General features: G+C 46.1%; 1 protein-coding gene across 4 annotated transcripts in view; it reads right to left on the bottom strand.

Moving 5' to 3' along the window:
• VEZT (vezatin, adherens junctions transmembrane protein) overlaps window positions 1-14224 on the bottom strand; it is a 98318-nt gene that overhangs the window by 50202 nt on the left and 33892 nt on the right. For 3 of the 4 annotated variants that reach the window (XR_003943391.1, XM_030214967.1, XM_030214965.1), the window contains 5 exons: window positions 12344-12427; window positions 10599-10774; window positions 7272-7553; window positions 4191-4340; window positions 2261-2408 (listed from right to left, as the gene is read on the bottom strand). Coding sequence is in view for 3 of the 4 variants with exons in the window: in XM_030214967.1 (XP_030070827.1) it covers window positions 2261-2408; window positions 4191-4340; window positions 7272-7553; window positions 10599-10774; window positions 12344-12427 (840 nt within the window). In the remaining variant the exon portion in view is untranslated. The remainder of the gene's footprint in view (window positions 1-2260; window positions 2409-4190; window positions 4341-7271; window positions 7554-10598; window positions 10775-12343; window positions 12428-14224) is intronic. The other variant, XM_030214966.1, reaches the window with a different exon arrangement.

The raw sequence follows: 14224 nt of genomic DNA, 5'->3' as shown, positions 1-14224 counted from the left end.
TTCAATTTTGGCGCATGTCCGCTACACGCGTCTGAAAAATATTTTTTTATTTTCTTGTGCAAAGGTATTTTTTGAAGGTGCGCTAAAAAATAATTCTGTGCACGCCCAAAACAAGTCTACACTACTGCAGGCCATTTTTCAGCGCACCTTAGTAAAAGGAGCCCCGGTATGTGCAGCGTATTAACAGCCAAACGCCTTTTATACCCACTGCCTGCCCATGCCACACCTTCGGCTCAAAAAAGCACTTAATGCGCGGATTACTGTGTGAAAATCCCACAATGCCCTTTAATTTGGCTCTGCGCTAGCAGTTAACGTGGTGAGACACCATTTAGACTGCTGTGTACAATTCTGGAGACTGCAACTTCAGTAAGATAAAAACAAGATGGAGTCAGTCCAGAGGGTGGCTACAAAATTGGTCAATGGTCTCCGTAATAAAGGGTATGGGGACAGACTTATAGACCTCAATATGTGTACTCCGTCTGGAAGAAAGATAGGTGAGAAGGGATATAATAGAGACATTTAAATATCTCAGAGTCTACCTCAATTGAAGGAAAACTCCGGAATGAGAGGATGAAGTTAAAAGGCTGTAGGCTCCGTAGTAATCTAAAGAAATACTTTTTTATAGAAAAGGTGGTGGATATGTGGAACAGCCTCCCAGTGGAGGTGGGGGAGACAAAGACTATCTGGATTGAAAAAATTGTGAGACAAGGACATGGGACCTCTCGGAGACAGTGGATGGGCATTTGGCCTTTATCTGCCATCATGTTTCTATGTAAACTGGGAATTAAGTGCTTAATGCAGCTTACCAACAGGGCCCCGTGGAGGGGCATTTTCGAAAGGGAGGTCCATGTTTTGATATGGACGTCCTCGCAAAACGTCCCGATCTACTACTACTATTTAGCATTTCTATAGCGCTACAAGGCGTACCCAGCGCTGCACAAACATAGAAGAAAGACAGTCCCTGCTCAAAGAGCTTACAATCTAATAGACAAAAAATAAAGTAAGCAAATCAAATCAATTAATGTGTACAGGAAGGAGGAAAGATCTAGGGGCGGGGAAACCTGTATTTTCGAAACAAGATGGACGTCCATCTTTTGTTTCGAAAATACAGTCAGGGACACCCAAATCCTTAAATTTGGTCGTCCCTAGATTTGGTCGTTTCTGATTTTCGGCGATAATCGAAACCAAGGACGTCCATGTCAGAAATGACCAAATGCAAGCCATTTGGTTGTGGGAAGAACTAGCATTTGTAGTGCACTGGTCCCCCTGACATGCCAGGACACCAACTGGGCACCCTAAGGGACACTGCAGTGGACTTCATAAATTGCTCCCAGGTACATAGCTCCCTTACCTTGTGTGCTGAGCCCCCCCAACCCCCCCCCCCTACCAAAACCCACTACCCACAACTGTACACCACTACCATAGCCCTTAAGGGTGCACCTAGATGTGGGTACAGTGGTTTTTTGGTGGATTTTGGAGGGCTCGCTGTTTCCTCCACAAATGTAACAGGTAGGAGGGGATGGGCCTGGGTCCGCCTGCCTAAAGTGCACTGTACCCACTAAAACTGCTCCAGGGACCTGCATACTGCTGTCATGGACCTGAGTATGACATCTGAGGCTGGCACAAAATATTTTTAATTATATTTTTTGAGGGTGGGAGGGGGTTAGTGACCACTGGGGGAGTAAGGTGAGGTCATCCCAGATTCTCTCTGGCGGACATCTGGTCATTTTAAGCACCTTTTTGTGCCTTGGTCGTAAGATAAACACGACCAGGTAAAGTCGCCCAAATGTTCATCAGGGACGTCCTTGTTTCTTTCGATTATGGGTCAAGGATGTCCAAGTGTTAGGCACGCCCAAGTCCCGCCTTCGCTACGCCCCCTTGAACTTTGGCCGTCCCTGCGACTATACCGATTTGGACGACCCTGTGAGAAGGATGCCCATCTTCCGATTTATGTCGAAAGATGGGCGTCCTTCTCTTTCGAGAAAGAGCCCGATAGTCTCCCTGAGGTGGGCATAGGAACCTCTCTGTTGCTGGGCATGTCTAGCATATCGCATCTGAACATGTCACCCTATAATTCCACAGCATTAGAATGTTAAAACCAACAAACAAAAAAAAACAACAACCTGATAAATCATACTGTTCAATCATTGCGCAATGAAGCATAAAAATGTTTCAAATGGGACAAGAATGCCCCAATTTACTCTTGCAATGGAGATGAACCTAGGTAGGCTGGTGCCTGTTCTTCCTTCACGTGTATTACCTTCAGTGCAGGTAAGCTGAAGCCGTCTGTGAGGTTGTGCGCCTCTTCCTCCGATACCTGCTGCTCGCTCAGCCCTAGGCCTAGCTCCTTCAGAGGGACCACGCAGATATAGTTGGTTACATTGTCAATCTCCTGGGTCAAAGGGTAGGTTGAACCTGGGGTTAAGGCTACTAACCAAGAGTCCTGGTAACAGATACTGACGGATAATCTTTCCGGTTTTAGTGCGCAATTCACAGCATTTCTTCGCTTAAAATTCAAAGCATGGAACGTGACTTACCAGAGGAAGTATAAAACGCACACGTTTAAGGGCAGGGCTGGGAACAGATCAATATTCCCAGCCCACTCAATGGAGTGGAGGAGTGGCCAAGTGGTTAGAAAACTCGACTTGATATCCCACTGCTGCTCCTTGTGATGTTGGGCAAGTCACTTAACCCTCCATTGCCCCAGGTACAAACATAGGGCCCCTTTTACTAAGCCGCTTACGTGCATCAATTCTGAACTACCGCCCGGACACCACGTGGCCAGGGCAGTAATTTCATTCTTTATGCGCGCCCACTAAGAGCGCCGGAAATTTTCCGGTGTGCGGCGCTAACCGGGCGGTAATCAGCATTGTACGCGCATAGATCGTTACTGCCCAGGTAACGTGTGAAACTTTACCTCTAAATCAATGGGTAGCGGTAAGGTCTCAGACCCAAAATGGATGCGCGCCAATTTTTATTTTGTCCATTTTCAGCCAAAAAATAAAATAAAAGCCCTTTTGTGCAGGCATGCTGAAAAACGGACCTGCGTGCATCCAATACACGCGTCTACACCAGGGCAGGCCATTTTTCGGCACACCTTAGTAAAAGGAACCCTTAGAGATTGTGAGACCTCCAGGGACAGGGAAAATACCCAATGTACCTGAAAGTAACTCACCTTGAGCTATTACTGAAAAAAGGTGCGGGTAAAAAATAAACAAAATAAATTTAAAAAATGTAAAAAATGTTTCTCAGGTGTCAGGAAAGAGGAGTTCAGAATATACCGTGCATCAAGTTAAATCTCCAAAACTCAGCAGTAGGGAGACTATCAAACTCGGTAATTTCCAGTTTAGAATGCAGTTTTGCCCAAATCATATTGCTTATTTTTGAGGGGGTACTTGGGGGGACTGAGTACCGGCACCTTTTCCATTGTCTGCTAAAATTGACCCATGGTCCCCAAGTTTTAATGAAAGAGCTCAGGCTCTACACACCAATTCTACCTGGTCATAGATTCTGTGACTGGTTGCAAGGGGCCTGGCTATTGTGGGGCGGGTTCCCTCAGTGATCACCCCACCCCTGAAGGGTGGCCTGGCATTTGAGTACCGACACCTTTTTCGCTAGAAAAAACCCACTGATAAATCCTCATGCCCAACTGATGACAGTTTGGCCTGTAAATCCAAGTATTCTTTATCATCATACCTAATTTCTGGGAACGCCCCTGACCTGCTCATGTCTCTCCCATGGCCTCGCCCACTTTTGAGTTGTGCGCTACGACATTTAGGTACATATGTTATAGGATAGCATGTACGGCAGATGAGCGTACAACTCTTAATGACTGCCAATTAAGTGCAATCATCTCCAATTAACTCCAAGTGATTCACAGTTCCTGATTAATTAATTGGTTTACACACAAATATGGGACCTATAACCAAATTTAGGCTCAACTTTGGATGTCCTATATAGAATCCAGGGATTAGAGTCTATCTGAGCTGCTAAGTAGGCCACATCGGTGGAAGAGCGCCTGTCAGAAGATGGTCTTGGCTCTCACACAGAAGCATTTTCATCAAAGCGTGAATGTCAAATCTCATGGACAAAACCCAGCAGAACCAAAACATATGCCAGTTATTTACAGGGTTAGTTGCCCACTGCTGTGCGTTTACAGTAATAAGCTCCCCCCTACTGCAAAAGGATATTTTTTCAGCATGTAAAGGGTGGCAAATCTTGAAGCTCGAAAGTTGGCTCTCACAGACCTGTAGACAGCTTTCCGCAGCCCAATGAGATGCTGGTTGGGGTGCTGGCTGGATTTATCATACGGGCAAGCAGCACTGACCCTGTCAAGCAAACTTGAAAAGTAAAATGTGATACATCTGTACAGATGTCCTAAAACATCACTTAATTTTTATTTCTCAATGTCATCACAATGAATATCAGTTAGAACACTACAAGGCCTTTTTAACCTTCAGGAACTGATAAGGCCAGCTGACTACCTAATAAATCTATTTATTTATTTATTGCATTTGTATCCCACATTTTCCCACCTATTTGCGGGCTCAGTGTGGCTTACAATAACACATGATTAATAGAAATACATTTGTAACGACTAGGTTATGGATTACATTGAACAGAGTTGTGCTAGACATTCGAATATCAATGGGAGTATAACAATGGGACATCAACATAGAAACATTAGAAGGAGACAATGGGGAAAAAAGGGCATTGTTAGAAACCTAGGCATATAATGTACATAGTTCCGTGGGTAAATGAATGATTGACTGGATAAAGGGATGAGGGATCAGGAGTGGATGTGTATTGAATTGGTGAACAGTGAGTGTGGTTTCTATGTGTTTTGGCTCTTTCCGTAAGTTTGTTCAAACAGGTGAGTCTTCAGTATCTAATATGCATAAGTACTTCTTTCTTCTATGTGACCATATAGCCTACAAATAAAAATGTACAAACATTTATCTGTTTTACCTTCAACACTTTTATTATATGACTATTCCTATTGGCAGATAAATACGACACTGTTTCCAGAAAGAAAAACACTACGCAAAGCTTGTTCTCTGCATAGCGCTGTCAAAACTCGACCAATTTCAATAAAAGTTGGGATGAATCACCCTGCATAAATTTGCAATAAGCCTACACTCAGGCTGGACACCTCACTTAAACGACATCACCACCATCTAACGATTATCATCATGATATACATGTTATTATAATAACTATATGTCAACTTGTTATCCTGTTTTACTATGTAAGCCATACTGAACCATTCTATATCATTTTGTTAATTCATTTTACTATGTAAGCTGCATTGAGCGGGAAAGTGCGGGGCACAAATGTTACAAATAAATAAATAAATGATACACGCAAACGCCATTTTGCTTTAAATATATAGATATAGGGGTCCTTTTACTAAGCCGCGGTAACTTTTTTTTAGGTCACCGCAGAACTCAGCTGGCGGTAATGGTTGAGATGCCCATAGGAATATAACGGGTTTACCGCTAGCTGATTTCTACCACGAGCTAAAAACGCTACTGTGGCACAGTAAAAGACGCCCAAAGTTACCACGGTTTTTAATCAGGAGAATCTGATCCTTATTAAAAATTTGTATCTGGAGAAAGGTTTTCATAGACTGGTACAGGAGTTTCCAGTGGGCTACAATTATTTGGGTTGTCAACCAGAGGGCATAGCCAGGTGGGGCACAACGGGAGCGACTTCTCCCCCAAATGGATTTTGAATGAAATGGCGCCTATGTAGTTCAGCTCTTCAGCCTCGACCCAGTGCCTATTTTACAAAAGGTCTGTTCTCCCTGACCTCAAAACCTGGCTACGTTTCTGCTGTCAACACATTTGGATAAAGGAAAAACTGGGTTTAGTAATTAGGTCACCACGCAGGGCTAATAATCAGGCAGGGGGTGTGTCTGAGAATTTCAGGTAACACCCATTTGAAACGGGCAGAGTTCACCTTGCCTAGTCCTGAAAGCTTTCACAGTTAGAGGTCAGCCTTTTCTCTAAACCTGGATAGGGAATGGCCACACACTGGGAGGGGGAAAGGAACAAGGTAACATTTGAACCCCTCCACAACCCTTGCTGACTGTGACATCTCTATCATAGGTCTGTGTCCTGTGTTTAAGAAAATTCTGGATTCAAGTAACACAAACACCCAAGTGACTAATGCTTTCACTAAATAAACATGCTGTGATTTCAGTACCTGGCTTTAGTGTGGAATGCAGAAATGCAGCCTATTTTCTGTGATATTCCAACACAGCGAGCAAAAGAACCAGATGACTTCAAAGGTTCAGATGTGGCGTAGAATATCCATGAATATGCATGGACTTCATTTGCATACACTGCCTCCATTGTATACAAATCTCTTTCATGCATATTCAGTGTGGGTATCCTGAAAACCTGACTGGCAAGGGGGTACTCCAGGACTGGACTTGGGAAACACTGCTCTACAGCATATCGGAGCACAACCTTATAAGGAGCTCCTAGTTTTAGGCACTAGGAAGGCAGGAAAACGAACTTTTCTAAAAAAAAATACAGACTAGCATGAAAGTACATGTGTAGGTTTCATGGCACATACTTTTCCCTATGGGCATGCACAGGGATGGAATTTAGACAGAGTCTGAGCTTATACGCACAGATTATCAAATTCCTTATTTTACACATGCATGCACTAAATGTAGTCCTGGAGCTGGTGTAAATGTTGGTACCTATATGCACCAGTGTTCTTTTTCACAGCTACGCTATCGTGTTATAGTCAAGTACACGCATATTTAGATTGTAAGCTCTTTTGAGCAGGGACTGTCTCTCTCTTTATGTCAGGTGTTCAGCGCTGCGTGTGTCTGGTAGCGCTATACAAATGCTAATAATAATTAGTTGACTTTACAAAATAAGCACATGGAAATGCACAATAACTAGGTGCAGCTTTCTAAAATTACCCTCATTCTAGGGAGTATGGGCAGGGGCTTGGGCACAGGTCCTTTATGTATGGTGAGGCTTGGGCATCCCCACCAGAAGAGGTGTGCTTTAAACAGGGTGGTGGTGGGGGGGGGGGGGGGGGGGCTGAGAGGAAATTGTGGCCTCCTCGGTTAAACCTTGGTTCCCCCCCCCTCCAAAAATGAACTTCTTGCTTCGTCCCTGTCACAAATATGAAATGTTTCACTCTTTTACCTCCCATCACCATCTACGAGCAGCGAGAGACACACCAAGCACATGAGGATAAACACAGTATCCCGGATGACACACAGAAACGTAGAGACGCTAACTCACAGGGTGAAGCCTCTGGAAATAACCTCTGTTTCTTGAATGAGGCGCAGAGCTTTTCTCACGAGATTGGTGAACGCTCGGCTGTTCACTACAGTCGCTTCTAGTTGTGCGCTGTACTTTCGCAGGGTCATCTGCAACTTGGCCCACCTCCATGTTTTCATAGCTCGCGAGACCACGAAGACGGCTAAGACGAGCAGGCTTGGAGTGCACGTCAACCAGGAAGAAACACTCCAGTACTCAAGAAGGACTAACGTGCTGACTAAGGCCAGCAGCACCGACACATCCCTGCGTAAAGGAGAAAAAATAACTATTACAAAGGAGAACATGGTGACAGACAGGTGCTGTAAGCTTCTGATGGTCTGTTATGGTCAGGTAAGATGAACCTCATAAAAAACAATGACACCAACTCAGTGCCGTAGCGAGGGTGCCTGACACCCGGGGCGGGTCGCCGCTGCGCACCCCCCCCCCCCCGGGTGCAGGGCACGGCTCCCCCCCCTGAAACGCACCCTACCTTTCAGCGGGGGGCAGGCGGGAGGGCCGATCTGCCCCCAGTGCACGTCACTGGGAGCTGCGTCGGCACTGCTGCTTCCCTGCTTTCTCTGCCTTGGAACAGGAAGTAACCCGTTCCAGGGCAGAAAGAGCAGGGAACCAGCGAGCCGACACCCCCCCAACCCAGCGCGTGCACCCGGGGCAGACCGCCCCACCGCCCCCCCCCTTCCTACGCCACTGCACCAACTCCAATCAGTCTTTACAAACATCACTATGGTCCCAATATTCAGAAAATGCTGAGCTCCTAAATTTGTGCTCCATTTTCAGCCAAACTTAGGAGCATAACTTGTCAGCTGAAAATTCATCTTAATTTAGGAGTTAAACGTTATGCTCAATACATTTAGTTTTGCCATTCTTTCGCATAGATTTATGAGCCTAATTTATAAGCCTAGTACTGTAAATCAGTGAAAAGCTCCTAACTTCTTTTCCTTGCCCTAAATCTGTCCCCATAACCACCCGCTTTTTATACTCCTAAGTTTAACGGTTTAGTGAAATTTTGAGTAAAAATGTACGCTCTCAGCCCCAGTAAATTTTCAAAGAGGCCAATTTACGAGCAAGTTAGGAGCAAAAATCCTTCGAATATCGGGCTTTGCATTTATATTCAGAGATTAAAGCTGAATTATCGGCTACTGGGAGACAAGACCTACTTCCCAAAAGGAACAGTGTGGAGAAGGGCGATGGCAGCAAACTCCTCGGAGAGAATTTTTTTGCACTTATTTTTTTTTGTTGATTACTGGCATGTAAAATCTCCAACCAACCCCCCCCCCCCCCCCAAAAAAAAAAGAACCACATACAGCTTTCCTGTTTATCACTAGGTTTTGAAAGCCATCAACTCGTGCTGAGCAACTCACAGTAAAAATGAACAATAATTCATGATCTACTCTGAAGTGCAAATTTTAACATAAAACTGATACTTAGGGGAATCCTTCAGTAATGGCAGGGGGTCTGTAGAAGATTAAAGGGGTGGGATTGCATGTGGGTGATGAAGGATTTTTCTATTTATTTCTGGCTCAAAAGTTCCTCTTCAACAGTGGCGTTCCTTGGTCAGCTGCTGCCCGGGGCAGATCGCCGCTGTGCACCCTCCCCCCCCCAGGTGCAGCGTCGTCCATCCCCCCTGGATGCAGCATGCCCCCCCCACCCGGGTGCAGCATCCCCCTCTGGCACATCGCCTCCAAGACCCCCCCCCCCACCCGGATGCATTCATCGCACCAGTTGGGGTGCTCAGACCACCCGCGCAGCTGTCGGCTCCGCTGGTTCCCTGCTCCCTCTGCCCCGGAACAGGAAGTAACAGAAGAGGGAGCAGGGAACCACCAGAGCCGACAGCCGCACGGCTGCTCCCTGCATCCCTCCTGCAGCGTGCACTTGGGGCAGACCGCCCTGCCCTCGGTACGCCACTGCTCTTCAATCACCTTCTTCCAGCTCAGTCGGCCAGAGGACTGGGGTCCTCTTCAATCACAACCACTTGGGGATTTTTTTCCTCAATTTGAATAGCCCCTGTCCCCAACACTGTTCCTAATCTGGGTCCTGAGACTGAAGCATGCATCATGGGCTCTAAATCCAGTCACATTTCAGGTTGGCTATGATCTCTCCCCTCGGAGTGGGGGGGGGGGGGGGGGGGAGCTGTAAATGCTACCTCTGCAGCAATCTGGACAATGGAAGACCTGATCTCGGAATCAAAGGGATCGTCCACAAGGACGTGCACAGCATCACCACTAAGCCCCCAGGCTGGCCCAAAAGTGAAGGTTCCTATTATCTGTGTGTGGAGCAAACACCTAGTAATTTTGGGACACTAGAAAAAAAAAAAAAAAGACACTTAAGTGACAGTGCCTGAATGAAAACTCAACCTGTATTAGAGGCTAACTGAATTTCAGTTTCAACTTCAGCACCGAAACCAGCCCGAAATCTGTGCATGTTTGGCTGGAACCAAAACTATGCTCTTCCTCAACTAAAAACAGCACCCCCTCCTGGACCTATCTACTGGCACCAGCCTCCTCCTGGGCTTACCGTGTCCTTGGTGGCTAGGGGGGACCAGAGCGAGCCCTATTCGCTCCTGCCCGTGTCGGTTCAACTCTCAAAATGGCTGCCACAGCCTACAGCAGAAGTCTCACGAGACCACAACAGGAAGTCCTGGAAGCCAGTGGGATGCAGGAGCAGGCATGGGCAGGAGTGGGGATCGCTCATGCCCACATGAGCCACCAGGAGGGGGCCGCCCACCAGGGGAGTGGGTTCGGTAGAGTGGCTCTTTTTGGTTGACTGGGGGCAGGGAGTGGGACCAGTTTTGTTTCTGGCTTCAGCCAAAACCGAGTGGTCAATTTTGGTCTCAGATTTGGTTTCAGGTGGAAACCGTAGTTCCTGGTTTCGGTCAGGCTCGAACCTGCATGTTTAAAAACTAAATTGGTTTGAGAACTGCACTCACTGTGTATATTTCATCATTTTCTGTGGTCCCAGGGAAAATAGGGGCTGATGCTATTTCAACAAGCTCTGAACATTCAGCGACTCCACTTATTTTGGGGGGAAGGGACACCCAACAGTTTTCTTAATTTAACACATCCCTTTTCCCTGTTCCTGGTGCTTAATAGATGAGATGAAAAATGAAAGCATGGTTCCCCCAAAATGCTAGCCTCCAATGCACTGCACCCATGTGCCAGCCAGAAAAGAACCGAGCGGGGACCTGTGAGTGCAGGCGACTAGAGAAATCTCTCCGCAAAGCCTCCTGTGACGAGAGAGCGCGGTGACCATCTGTGTAAACAGCAATAGAACAGGCAACTCTCTGGACAGTACCAAATATTGGGGGTTGCTAGGGAGCGCAGGGTTGGAAGATGTCCACCTTCCGGTTGCTGGGCCTGCCCAGCTGACAGGATACTGGGGTTGAGCAGCTCAATCAGCTCCACATCCTCCTGCAGGACAGCTTCCTGTTGTAGGATGGTAGAGAGACAGTCCAGCCGAAATCCAACATCCTTACAGTGGGGTGGGGGAGAAGGGAAGCAAAGAAACAGATGATCAGCGTAGGACACGTAAAAATGCAATTTACAGAGACTGAATAATTTTCATTCTAATTCTGTTTTTTTTTAAACAAATCCTCTCCCCCTCCCTGAAAATTATATTGAAGTTAAAACATCAGACGTCACTAGTAACATGATAGAAATGAGACGTGGCTTGTTTGTGTTACATGGGCTTGAAGGAACCACTTGGTAAGGAAAGAAGAGGCTGAAAAAAAAAAGAAAGAAATTCAGTGAAAGCCTGATCCAGTCACCTGGGGAAGCTGCATCACCAAAGATTTAGGGAAACGAGGGCTAGCATATCTCCAGATCATCAGCAAAGGACGGGTACATCTGGAAATGGCAATATTAAAAGCAAAAAGGTCTAGACATTATTGAAAAAAATTAACGATCCCTTCACCAAGGAAAACCTTCATTATGGATAAACACAAATGCACTTACAAAACAAGAAAAATGCCTCTCGAAATATACTGCGCAACAATGATAAAATAATAAACTAAATTTAATCAGGACAAACTCCATCCTGACGAAAAAAAACAAAAAAGAACACAGCTTGAAAGGCCCAATGATTAGAGGTTTCCAAATGCGATGGAGAAATGCCAAGCTTATTTTTGTAGAAGAAACTAAAGCCTGTCTACAAAGATTTTGTGAATGGACTCTGAATTCTGAGGGAGTGGCCTACCAGAACAGTGGAGCCATGTGACCTTTTAAATTAATGTGAAAGTGTCTTTTTTCTTTCTGTTTCAGAGTTCAAGCTTTAAATTTAGGATTCTTACGGAGCCAGGATTTGATACACACATGGCTATCCCGGAAACACCTTTTGCCGGCTTCCTGCTTTTAATATACCTAAAAATGTTTTTACTCTGCGTTTTTGCCTCCAACGCAATCTTTTTTTCAACGTCCCTCTTTGCCTTCCTTAGCGCTTTGCATTTGACTTGACATTCCTTATGCTGTTTCTTCTTATTATTAAGCTTCCTTGCACCTACTGTTACTCTATGCCATGGGTTGAAAGTAAAGTTGTTGGCAGGGCCTCCCTTGGAGGCCAGGCCTGGGGAATCTTACCCCCCCCAGTGTTGCCAGGTGGGCGGTTTTCCGCGACCCGCCGCGGGAAATTTTAGCCCGCGGCGGGTTGCGGTTTTTTGGGCTTGTTTTGGGTCTTTCAGGCGGTTTTTTTGAGTGGTTTTTCGGGCCGCGGGGCTAGTGACGTTTTGGGCGGGTTAGTGATGTTTTGGGCGGGGTTAGTGACGTTTTGGGCGGGGTTAGTGACGTTCTGGGTGGGGCCGATGATGGGGGAGGCGGGGCTGATGATGGCGGGGACAGAGTTGATGACGGCGGGGGCAGGGTTGATGACGGCGGGGGTGGGGGTGTCAGGGGCGGGGTTTGGGCTGGATTTGGGCTGATTTGGGTGGGGAAAAAATTTTCCACCTGGCAACCCTGCCCCCCCTCTTCCTTCCTCCTCTTGGCAGACCTGTTGTGCAGCATATGAAATGGGAGGGAGGAAAAAAAAACAAAAACTCAGATACTTACCAACTGGTGAATCTGTTCATCTTTCTGCCCACAAGGTAAAAAAGGACTTTTCAAGATTTTAGCCAGTTTTGAGAAAACTCCATGCTAAAATAAAAGAAATAAAATAAAAAAATTAGAAGAGAGAAGAAAATCCAAGTTACTCAGCAGGATTGACAAAGCAAGACAGTGGACCTGATGGGACAGGGACGGAACTGCTCTCCCAACGCTTAGAATTCCGTGTCAATTCCTGAGCCTACATGGCTCTTCCTGTGCGCAGCGGAGCTCCTCAAGTCCTCAGTAGGTTTTAAAGCTCAGCTCAAACAGAGAGATGGGAAGGACAATGTGCCTTTTCAGTCCTGTCTATGGATAACACCTGTTACAGGTGAGCAACATTGGGTTTTCTTTTTCCCCCCCATCAACAAGCAGGATTTAGTCAGGAGTGGAGGAGTGGCCTAGTGGTTAGGGTGGTGGACTTTGGTCCTGGGGAACTGAGGAACTGAGTTCGATTCCCACTTCAGGCACAGACAGCTCCTTGTGACTCTGGGCACGTCACTTAACCCTCCATTGCCCCATGTAAGCCGCGTTGAGCCTGCCATGAGTGGGAAAGCGCGGGGTACAAACGTAACAAAAATAAAATAGATACTATTGGAGATTCTACATGGAATGTTGCTACTATTGGAGATTCTACATGGAATGTTGCTATTCCACTAGCAACATTCCATGTAGAAGCCTGCGCGGCCACATTGGTGATCTGCAAGGGCCGACTTCTACATGGAATGTTGCTAGTGGAATAGCAACATTCCATGTAGAATCTCAAATAGTAGCAACAGTGGAGGAGTGGCCTAGTGGTTAGGGTGGTGGACTTTGGTCCTGGGGAACTGAGGAACTGAGTTCGATTCCCACTTCAGGCACAGGCAGCTCCTTGTGACTCTGGGCAAGTCACTTAACCCTCCATTGCCCCATGTAAGCCGCATTGAGCCTGCCATGAGTGGGAAAGCGCGGGGTACAAATGTAACAAAAATAAAAAAAATATATACAAGATAAACCCTTTGTTGTTCTCATGCTTCTCTCCTGACCATACCACCACCTTCCCAAATTTGGTTCGACAGTCCTCACGCTACTGCATTTGGTTATGTAGGTCCTCATCTATGGAAGTCCCTGCCAGAATACGTACGAGCACAACCATCACTAAAGAAGTTTAAAAATCGCCTCAAAAAAATGGCTATCTCCTCGCCTGGCACACTTTCTTTTAATACCTTCTCAAATTTGCTTTACTAAAGTCAATCTACGCTTCTTACTTTGCGTACATCAGCCCGCACTCCTGGAATGCTTTGCCGAGACTACTGAAAGAGACAACGGATCACCCGACATTTAAAAAAAATTACTAAAAACTTATTTGTTTAGTAAAGCCTATCCCCAAGACCTCCATACTCTTTAAACCACTATTTCCGCTTTGTTTGATTTCCCGCTTTTTGCCTTAGGTCCGCTTCCCTTTTGTTGCTCCTGTTTTCCCATCCGTATTCTCTTATTTAGCTGCTTTCATTACTGTATTTGTTCATTTTTAAATAACTATTATATCCTGCTTTATTATGTAACTAGTAAAAAAAAGCCCGTTTCTGTTTGCAAGGAAACGGGTGCTAGCAAGGTTTTCCTCTGAGTGTGTATGTGAGAGTGACTGTGTGAGAGAGGCTTCTGTTCCTGTTGCTGTGCATTCCCCGTGTTGTGCTGATTCGCTGCTCCCTGTATCGTGGCTCCGCCCCTCTCCCTTCTACTGGCCAATCTGGTGTGGGTTGTGTGACGTCACTATTATCTACTCCAACATGATCCAGACCACCTCCAAGGGATCCACGGTTCCAGGCAGCCTCAGAATTTTGGAGGTGAGAATTATTATATAGGATTCTC

This window comes from Microcaecilia unicolor, chromosome 9, assembly GCF_901765095.1.
Source record: "Microcaecilia unicolor chromosome 9, aMicUni1.1, whole genome shotgun sequence".
Lineage (NCBI taxonomy): Eukaryota > Metazoa > Chordata > Amphibia > Gymnophiona > Siphonopidae > Microcaecilia > Microcaecilia unicolor.
The sequence above is the reverse complement of the archived record's forward strand: the minus strand, read 5'-3'. Positions and strand labels throughout refer to the sequence as shown.